The following is a 10,544-nucleotide window of genomic DNA, read 5'->3' on the forward strand; positions in this document are numbered from 1 at the left end:
ACTCAGGACCTCAGGCATGCTAAGCACACACTCTACCTCTGAGCTATACTCTCCCGCAACCATAGAGTTTTAAATGCAGCTGAGTTCAAACAAAATGAAAGAGAAATTTTCATGGCCCCAAAACGGAGACATCAAGACCAGAGAGCGAAGCATTGGCTGGTACTGGGGAAGCCCTGAGGACTGTGAGGCAAGATCAGAGGCCTAGAGAGGATGCGACTGGGGTTCAAATGTTCATGACAGAGGTGATGGGGCCGTGTTTGCTAAGGAAATAATCCTTTTGCATGAAGCCTGGAACCTCAAAGATAGACTTTGTCAGTGAAAGGGGACTAGAAAAATCAACTAAGATTTCTTTCAACTAATTAAAAATTAGAAAGATTGAGGAACTGCTGTGTGAATTCACAGAATCCAATAACTTTCTCAGCTGAGATGCGTCTAAGGAAGTGGACTTTTGGTTGGTGAGGAGGGAAGGATCCGGGCTCATTTTGGAACACTGGAGCAAAGATGGGATCAGGCAAGGCCTCCAGCAGGCAGGGTGAGTTTAGAACAGGCATAGGCTGGGCCGCTGAGCAGCTGTGGGCCAAGGAGTCCCAGTAGGTGTGGGTGGATTAGAGACAGAGAAAGCAGGAGGAGGAGGGTGCCAAAGATGAACCTGCTGCTTTTAAAGAATTCTAAGCTTGTTCTATGCCTTAAATTCCCCTTAGATCTGCCCATCCCCTCCAGCTCACAGCCTGCCCATTCCTGGGAGCTGGAGGGAGAGGAGGAAGGCAGCCTCGGTGAGCTGCCTCTGAGCTGGTTGACAAGTGGCTGGCGTGTTTGCTCGGAGCCTGGTGGCGCCAGTGTCAGAAAGGCCCTCTCATGAGTGACCCCTGCCAGGCCCAGTTTAGGGGGATCAAGGTTTCTAAAATCACGTGACCTTTACTTATTTGGGACTCAAATTTGAGAACTTGTTGGTTTAAAAATGAAAATTGCCTTTTATACCTAATTTATCAGTTATGCTAAATATAACTGTAATTTGTATCGAGAAAAAATGAAAATTGCTGTGCAAATGGTGATATCTGTAGTTATATAACAACTGATGGCTACCATTTGTTGAGTGTTTTTAAAACTTTTTAATTTTTATTTTGTTACTGAGGTATAGTCAGTTACAATGTATTAATGTCTGGTGTACAGCATAATGTTTCAATCATACTGTGCAACTTTAAACCTATCCTGTTTAATGCTCACAACAAACCTGTTGGGTCAATATAGTATTATCCCACCCTATCTTGTCAGTGAGAAGTCTTAGACTCTGAAGATTATGTAAAATTTGCCTAAACTAAGATCACTCACTAGGAAATAGTGAAGCCAGGACTTATACCCAAGTCTGTTTGACTTCTACATCCATATGTTGACAGTGGCTAGCTCTGGAGAGTGGATTATAAAGAATTTTTATCCCATTCTTTATACTTCGGGGGAGTTTTATGTACCAAATTAATAAGCATAAAAAAGAATAGCACAAACAAAAAAAAATCAGCCCTTAGAAGGTACGTGCAGGAGGAAGTGACAGTGGGGAGAGTGATGCTAACCGGGGCCCTTGTCCCGGGCACTCTCCATCATGTCCATAGTCCTGGCTCTTTGACCCAACATCTGCTCCAATATTTAGGTTGTTGCTCTTGCTTTCTTCTCAAACCCAGGACACTGTGCTTCTGACAGATGAGCGAGGCCCAGGGAGGCGTGAACCTGACATTGATAAGCCTCCTTCCTCTGTCTCCTCCTCCGCACCCACAGGTGAACCCTTTCAGAGACCGAATCTGCAGAGTGTTCTCCCACAACGATGTTTTCTCCTTTGAGGATGTGCTGGGCATGGCATCTGTGTTCAGCGAGCAGGCCTGCCCCAGCCTGAAGATCGAGTACGCCTTCCGCATCTACGGTGGGTGTTGTGGGGGACCAAGTGGGGTTGGGGCAGCACCACAGAGCAAATGCCACACTGGGAATCCATCAACATCAGTGCATTGGTGCGATGGTGTTAATTGGGGTTTCCTTGAATATTTATGGGTGTTTTGCTTCTTAAAGACTGTAGTTTTTTAAAAAATGGTTGAGAACTACTGCTCCAATAGATTGATGCCCTCTCCTCCATGCCACGGGGTCACTGGTGTTGGTATTTCTTGGTAGTACTGTGGGCAGGCCAGAGAGAGAGAGAACTGTATCTGGGTATGAAGGAGTTATGCTTGTTTTGAAGAAGTTAAGAGATTTCAACACTGGAACTAACGTCATCACTAAATGGCTGAGAAATCTTGGCCAAATCATTTCACTTTTCTGGGCCTGTTTCCTCATCTTTAAAATGAAGAGGTTGAGAGAGGTCATCTCTGAGGTCTTGTGACACTTTTTGCCTCCGATTTTGTCTGGGAAGCTGTACCCTCAGCTCAAGTTGGCTCTTCAGTATCCTTATAAACCCTTAGTACATCTGGGATCCTAGAATTCTCTAAAAGAAAGAAGCAAAGAAATCTTGAGAAGCCTTCAAACGGACCACGCGCAAGGCTTTAAACTCATCATGACAACTCCGTGGCCCCAGAGGACTTGTACATTTAGGCTTGTATGGTTTAGCATCTCACCTGCCTTCCTTTCCTGCCAGCTCCACCCAACCCGCTACCCCATCTCCACATGGTGGACAGCATCTTATTCCTACCCCACCCAAGTGAATTTGGATAGAATGGAGTGGAGGAGGCTTAAGCTAGATGGACCTATGAGGGTTCAGTGTTCTCATTTGTAAAAAGGGCATAACAATATTTTTGTATCCGATCTGTCCTCAGTCTTAGTATCCAGTAAACTCAAATGACATCACAGATTCCCCTGCAGAGAATAGCTGAGTAGGCTTCTGTCGTACTGTCACTTCCACAGATAGCAACTGTAAACTCTGAAACATAGGTATAAAAATCAACTACCTCATGGCAGGAGAAAGCTTCCAGGGGCAGAGAGCTGACACATGAAAAAAGGAAATGGTACTAGGAAAAGAAAAAAAAAAAGCCCACTTTAGTTTTTGACTTTTTTTGGCCTGAATGTGGGCTTTAGTGAGTAGCATCATGGGACTGATAAAAACTCTAAACTCTTTCTGACTTGAAGAATTAGAGAGTTTTAGTACTTTCCCCCTGAAAAGTAAAAAGAAGGGAAAGTCCATGAAAAAAAGGCAAAGGGAGGGGGCCAAGTTTCGTGTATAAACTATGCACAAATCTCATTTTAACCTCTAAACTATATATACCAGGACAGACTCAAAACACTTCAGGTAAGGGTAAAAGAACCTAACTGGAAATTTGAGCTCTCACTGCATTTTAACAAGGTCACTGTGTGACAGGGTTTGCAGTTTAAGTCCAACCAATTGCCCACTAGAATAAAAAATACTCAGTACTCTTTGGAAAAATATAACAGAATCCAGAGTTTCCACATAAAGCATTTATAATGTCTAAGATACAATCCAAAATTATTCAACATACAAAAATTTTCAAAGCAGTAAAATGATACATTTTCAAGAATGGGGACCGTCTCTGACATGACCCAGATGTTGGAATTAGCTGATAAGTATCTTCAAACAGTTATTATAACCACACCCAATGATGTAAAACAAAATATGCTCCTAATGAGTGAAAAGATAAGAATTCTCAGCAGAGAAGTAGAAACTATAAGAAAGAAATGGCAAATTCAGGGCCAGGCTGGGTGCTCTTTTCTTAGCCCAGGGTCTTCAGGTTCTAAGTAATAGGAACTTACCCACATAAAAGGCAACTCATGAAGAACAGCAGTATATTAATTTTCCATTGTTGTATAATAAGTCACTACTGATGTACTAGCTTTAGATGACATATATTTATAATCTCACAGTTTCTGTGGGTTAGGAGTCTGGTCAGCACTTAGTTAGTCCTCATCTTAGGGTCTCACAAAGCTGTATTCTCATCTGGAGGATGTTTGACAGGGGAGGGATCCACTTACAAGCTTACTCCAGTTGTTGGCAGAATTCATTTCCTTGTGTCTATAGAACTTAGAGTCCTGGCTTCTCACTGGCTATCAGCTGGAGGCTGCCCTCAAGTTTCCAGAGCATGACCCGTGCACTTTGTCACATGGGCCTCCCAACATGGCCACTTGCTTCTTCAAAGACAGTAGGAGTCCCTTGAGCCAGTATGCTGGCAATGTAACATTTTGTAATAGGAAATGACATCCCATCACTGCTGCCAAATTCTATTGCTTAGAAGTCCCCATCCCCACTAAAGGGGTGTGTGGCTTATTTGAAATGGTGGAGAGGTGCAGATCAAGGGAGGAGGAGGGCACTAGAGTTTGTCCACCATGAGCAGTGCAGAACCCATGATAGAAGTGAAGCAGGCCTCCTGAGGGCCAGGATGCAGCTGGAAAGTGGTCAGGAATTGAGGTAGCTACTTTCTCCTTTTCCCTCTATGGCTGCCTCAACTCTCATCTCTGCTTCTCTCTGTGCACCTTCTCTTTCTGCAAATCAGATTTTTATGCTTCTGTGCCCATGGGTCAAAGATTGCTTCCCTGGCCTCCATGTGGCCTTCGGGCTTCACTCTGACTAACTAGCCACAAGCATCTTGTTTCTCACTTTCCCCTTCTCAGGAGATGCTGATTGGCTGAACCAAACCAGGGATCCAGCTGCCCCGGAGTTAGGTGACCAGCCTTGTCCAGTCAACCACAACCAAGAAGAAGCAGAGTCACATAAACAAACATATCTCCAGAGGCCAACCACTGGGGGTGGGCAGGCTGCTCAGAGATGGTAGAGGGTACCAAAAGATGTTCCAAAAGATGTCTGCCTCAACTGTCTTTCCATGGTTCCTAGAGCTAAACAAACAAAATCCTTCAGGGAACCAGAGGGACAGAAGGTTCTCTTGCCCCTCAAGACACAAGAGCTTAATTGTGTTCAGCTCAGAAATGGGGGGAAATGCATTCCTATCCAGAGAGGTCAGACAGAGTCAACAGATCAGATCAGTCAGACAGATCAAGGAGCAGACACTCCCTGTCCCCCACACTGTCCTTGTATCCTCCTCCTCCGCCCTCTCTCCAGGGCCCCTTCCAGCATTTTCCTTCCTCCTTGAGCTCCAGTACAAAAAACAAAAAGCAGAGCGCCTTTATGCAAATAAGCCATGCAAATAGATGCCTAGGGACTCATAAACTCCAAGGCTTCATCAGAGAGACTCAGGAAAATCTGAATTATCTTTGGGCTCAGAAGATTTGTTACTCCCCAGAGCTGTCAGCAGGGTTAAAGATGGGACATGTGAATCTCTGAGCCTGGTGCCTGGCCATGGGGTGGCTGCTCTATCAATTGAGGTGGAAGTGATAGCAGTGAAGGAAGAAGAGGAGGAAATAAAAGAAAGAAAAGGTGAAGGAGAAGGAAAGAAGAAGGTGGTGGTGGTGATGGTCATGGTGATTGTTCTTAGCAAAGTCTGAAGACCTACTCGATGTTCTAACCCCGTGTTACTCCAGTGTGACTCACATACCAGCAGCATCAACATTGCCAGGGAGCTTGCTGGAAATGCAGCATCTCGGGCCTTAACCCCACTTACTGAATCAAATCTGCCTTTTAAACAAGACCCCAGATTGTTCCTCTGCACCTTAAAGTTGAAGTATGGCTCTAACCCACTGGTCCTCAAATGTGGCTGTACACTGGAATTACCTGGGGAGTTTTTAAGACCTACAGCTGCTTCAGCCCAGCTGCAGAGATCTGATGTAATGGTGTTGGATGTGCCCTGGTTGGTGGGCTTTTTCAAAGCTCCCCGGGTGATTCTAAAGTGTTGCAAAATCTGAGAACAACTGTTCTGACCTTCTGTATCAGTTAGGATTGCATTTGGTTATGTGTAAGAGTGTCCCTGTTTAAAAAAAAAAAATCCTGGATTCAGGAAGTCCAGAGCTGAGGTAATGGCTCCAGGAAGTAACCAAGGGCCCTGGCTCCTTCAAGCCTCCTAATTTCCCATCTTTAATGGGCCTGCTGTCCTCAGAATCACAAGATGTTTTCTGTGCTTATAGGCATCTCATCTTCATTCCAGGCAGGAAGAAAAAGGGATGGGAGAGGGGATAAAGACAAAATGGACATTCAAAGGCACAGATGAAGTCTACTCTTTAACAAACTTTCTTGGGAGCGCCACCCAGCAACTTTGGCCATGACTTCATTGGCCAGAACAACATCACACGGTCACGCATAGCTACAAGGAGGACCGGAAAGCTGAGTGTTTTAAGCTGAACATGGTGTCCTCGTGAACAAGAATTGCAATTCTGTCAGGAAGAGGGAAGGAGTGACTGGTTCTCAGTCAAGTCCAGCAGGCCAGCCACACTACACAGAACATACCTCCCGGGCTCCATTTTCTGCTTTGAGGGACCCTCCTGGCCTCCAACTGACTGATCCCCCTCTCTCAGTACCTCTGGAGAGACTTTCTACCTGTCAGAGACCAGCATCCCAGCGTGGCCTTTCTGCCCCCGTCAGCGAGCCTCCCACTAGATGTGAATTATCCTTGGGCAGGGGCCAGAGTGCCATGGGCAGATCTTCCCACACTTGTCCAGGATCTGACACAGGGATGCTAGCAGCTGGGAGAAGTGAGGGAGGCAACCACGGTTCTTGTGGGAACAGTGGTCAAAGCCTGCCCTACCTCACTTAATCAAATGGGCTAGTTTTTGTGAAAGTACTTTATCAATTGCAAGGAGTAACATGACGGAGAGGTTAGATGATGATGGTCAGAGGGTTTTGGGGGGACCCGAAGGCTGAGCCCTCATTCCACTAGCTCTCTAATCTCCCTCGCTGGTGGGAAACAGCAAGAGGATGACCCCCTCTCTCCACAGAGTGGCCCAAGGATGCAGGTCATGTGGCTATTGAGGCCACATGGGCTGGCCAGTAGCCCAGAGCTCCCAGCCCCCAGCTCTTTTCCCAAGCTACTCTGCCCTTGCACCCCCAAAGGAGGGGAACTGTCCAGGACTACATTTTACTCCAGCAATTTATTCTGTTTTCAGATGGCTTGGGACCAAATCCATGTCTCTTTGCTGCAGTTTCTGCATGTGGGAGCAGGGCCAGCAGGACGCCTGGGGACACTGCGGGGTCTCCGGGAGAGGCTGCAGAGCTTCTCGCCAACAGAGCAATGTCACTGTGGGGACCCACTCCCTCCAGCCCCAGTGTTGCCCGTCTGCCCCCTCCACCTGCACTGAGCTGTTACCTGTGGCGTGGCACAGCAGAGCTGGGCACGGAGAGCCCGGATGAACATTTTGGGCTTTAGCCTCCAGTCCCTGTGGCCAATGAACATTCAGCCAGGGGAGGGCCACCTGCTTCAGGAGTGAGGTGCTTAGTTGTACCTGCCGCATCCATATGTATCCTGCCCCGGGGAGCAGAGGCAAAAGTCTTGGCTCTACCGCTGAAGGATCCTGTGACATCAGCAAACTCCCTCCTCCACTCTGCACCCAATATAGCTCTAGCTCTCATTCTTCAGTGTGGAATATTACACAGTTTCTGAGGTTTGCATTTTTTGTATTTAACAATTCATCAAGCGATATAGAATTGCGCTTCTAACTAATCAGCATCCTCTACATTCCAAACCCCACGCACATGGTGACTTGCATGTGTTTTCTTATTTAATCCTCACAGCAACCCTCTGGAGGTATTGTTGTTACCCATTTTACAGATGAGGAAACCGAGGCTCAGCTCATGTATGAAGATTAAATTTGGTGGCAAATTACAGGGGACCCCAAGTGGCTTACCCAAAATAGCGTCCAAGATCACTGGAAGCTACATGTTTTTTCTCTAACGTATAGAATTCCAGAAGCAGTTGTCCATGGCAGTTCTGCAACACTAGGGACCCAGGCTTCTATTAGGTCACTTCATCCTCCACTCCCAGGGTCCCCTCATTGTCTCAAAGGGCGGCACCTTTCCTCTAAAGATGCCTGCCCCTCTTCTGCTTGCATCTCATCAAGTGGAACTTAGTCACATCTAGCAGCAAGGGAGGCTGGGAAAGGCAGCACTCATTTTAGGTGATCAGATGTCAGGTAAAAATTGGGCATTTTATTATAATAAGAGTTACGAGTGATCAAGAGCATAGACTGACCACAGAGGTAGACTGCCTGGGTCTGCTCTTGTCTCCATCACTTCCCAGTGTGTGGCCTCAGGTGGTTTATTCCTTCACTCGCTCAACAAATACTCGTTGAGCACCTACTGTGCCCTACACTGTTCTAAAGCTGGGGATACAGGACTGACCAAATGACAAAACTCCCTGCCCTCATGGAACTTACACTCTAGTGGAGAGAAATAAACTAGCTAATAAGTGAAACATATAGTGTGTTAGGTGGTATTCGGTGTTGAGAGAAAAATAAAGCTGGGAAAGGGATGGAAGTGTAATTTCAGACAGGTTCTGAGCAGTGCCCTGGGGAGAAGCTGGCATTTGAATAAAGACCCAAAGGATCTCTGGGGCGAGTGTGTTCCAGGGAGGGAGAAACACAATGCAAAGGCCCTGAGGCAGGAGCGTGCCTGGCCTGATGAAGAATGTCAAAGAGGCAGACTGAAAGCAGGGCAGACGGGGGGACCCCTGTTGGGACCTGGGCTGTCCTTTGGCTCAGATGGGAGGCTGACCACTCTGGCTGCTGAGTGGAGAAGACACCGAAGGGGGCAGATAGAGCAGGGAAACTGGTTAGGAGGCTGCTACTGGGATCCTAGAGAGACATGATGGTGGCTGGACCAGGGTGGAGCCAGCGCAGTGAGGAGAAGTCATCAGGCTGGGTTTACTGCCTCTTGAAGGTAGAGTTGGGAGGATTTGTTGGTTATGGAGAATGAGGAAAGGACACAGTCAAGGATGACTCCAAGCTGATTGGTCAGCCAGCTGGAAGGGTGAAGCCACCCATTTGCCAAGAAGGGCCCTGAGTGCAGCAGACTTGGGGGCAGGGCGGCGTGGGTCATGTGGGAAGTTTGGGTTTGGACAGGTTGAGTTTGAGACTTATTAGACCTCCAAGTGGAGAGGACAGGAAGGTGGATATATGTGCCTGGGATTCAGGGAGAAGCCCAGGCTGCAGACACAACTTTGAGATTAATCAGCATATAGATGATATTTAAAGGCAGGAGAAAATGAAATTAAGGAGATAAACATGGTTATTAATCTCTGTGTGTCTCAGTTGCCGCATCTGTGTTATGAGAATTGAACACAGTGAAATATAAAGCCCTTAGACCATAGCCTGGCACATCTGTGTTTGTCACAGCAGAAATTATTGTACCTTCCTAAATTTACTGCATTTGCTATATAGCTGATGAGTGGTTCAGGGACTGTGTTGGGTGTCCTAGGAGAGGGCTGCCAAGAATGTCGGTGTAACAGTCTCATCCTGGCCTTCAAGGTCCTTCCAGCTCAGCACACCTCCCAGACTTAACCTCTGACCTTCTCCGAAGCCCCCACTTCCCTCTAACCTGATTCATCACCCAGCATTGTTCCTTCCCTACCACTGTCCCCAGTGACCCTGGCAACTCCTCCAACCCGCATCTTGGCAGTTCCAAGCTGCTTAGTCCTCCTATGATGCCTCTTCTTCCAAGAAGTCTTCCTCATTCACACCCCCAACTCCAGCCAGACAACGTGCCCATTTGGAAGCCCTCGGGGTCCTTGGATGCCCATTCCTCCCTTCCTGGAGCCAAGCTGTTCGGGTGCCTGACTGTCTCCCCAGCCTGGCACATCTCTGTGCTGATGCAGGTGGCAGGAGCAGGGACTTGTGCCCAGGTGCTCTGGCTCCAAATCCAGACTGCTTCCCGCCCCTCCTCGCTGCCCAGCTCGGAGCCACCAAAAACGTACTGGCCTGGGAGTTCCGAGGTTGGGATTTCCACAGCATGGTGGTTGATGTGGCACTTGGGGTCCAGACTAGCCAGGTCTGAACCCCTGTCCTTCCACTTCCTGGCCGTGTGGGCAAACCACATCACACCTCTGTGCCTCAGTTTCCCTTTCATAAAGTGAGACTAACAGAAGGCTGTGAAGATTCAGTGCCTTCGCACAGGTGAGGCTCTCAGGCCAAGTGAGCAGGCAGCACACACCCAATCAATGCTCAGTGTTACTGTTCTTACTGTGAAGCACCGCCTGCCTGCAGCCTGCAGCCTGCAGCCTGCCCTGCCTCTGCAGCGCCCCACCCCCTCGGCCTGCCCAGGCCCCCCTGAGTCCCAGGTTCTAGGCCGACTGGGGACAGTTGGGCTCAGCAGGGCCTCCCAGGGGCTAATTGGAGTCTGTGGGTGCCATGGCCCCCCAGGACTCTCGGAATCCTCCTCTCAGGCCCTGCCTCCTCTTTGCAGATTTTAATGAGAACGGCTTCATTGATGAGGAGGACCTGCAGAGGATCGTCCTCCGACTGCTCAACAGTGACGACGTGTCAGAGGACCTGCTGACCGACCTCATCAGCCACGTGTGTGTCCAGGGCTACCGGGCGGAGGTTGGGGTGGGCCTCGCCATCCCCCGAAGCCCCCGGATGGCAGGCAGGGTGATGTGTCCTGAGGCATGGGCGCACACTGGAGGCAACTACCTCCAACTTTCTGTCTTTCCTCCAGGATCATGACTCCCTTCCAGGGTCCCCAAAGC

General features: G+C 48.2%; 1 protein-coding gene across 2 annotated transcripts in view; it reads left to right on the top strand.

Moving 5' to 3' along the window:
* CIB4 (calcium and integrin binding family member 4) overlaps positions 1-10,544 on the top strand; it is a 49,297-nt gene that overhangs the window by 36,400 nt on the left and 2,353 nt on the right. For both annotated transcript variants that reach the window (XM_072938338.1, XM_072938337.1), the window contains exons 4-5: positions 1,768-1,909; positions 10,262-10,371. In XM_072938338.1, coding sequence (XP_072794439.1) covers positions 1,768-1,909; positions 10,262-10,371 — 252 coding nt within the window. The remainder of the gene's footprint in view (positions 1-1,767; positions 1,910-10,261; positions 10,372-10,544) is intronic.

The sequence above is a fragment of the Vicugna pacos genome, chromosome 15 (genome assembly GCF_048564905.1).
Source record: "Vicugna pacos chromosome 15, VicPac4, whole genome shotgun sequence".
Taxonomy (NCBI): domain Eukaryota; kingdom Metazoa; phylum Chordata; class Mammalia; order Artiodactyla; family Camelidae; genus Vicugna; species Vicugna pacos.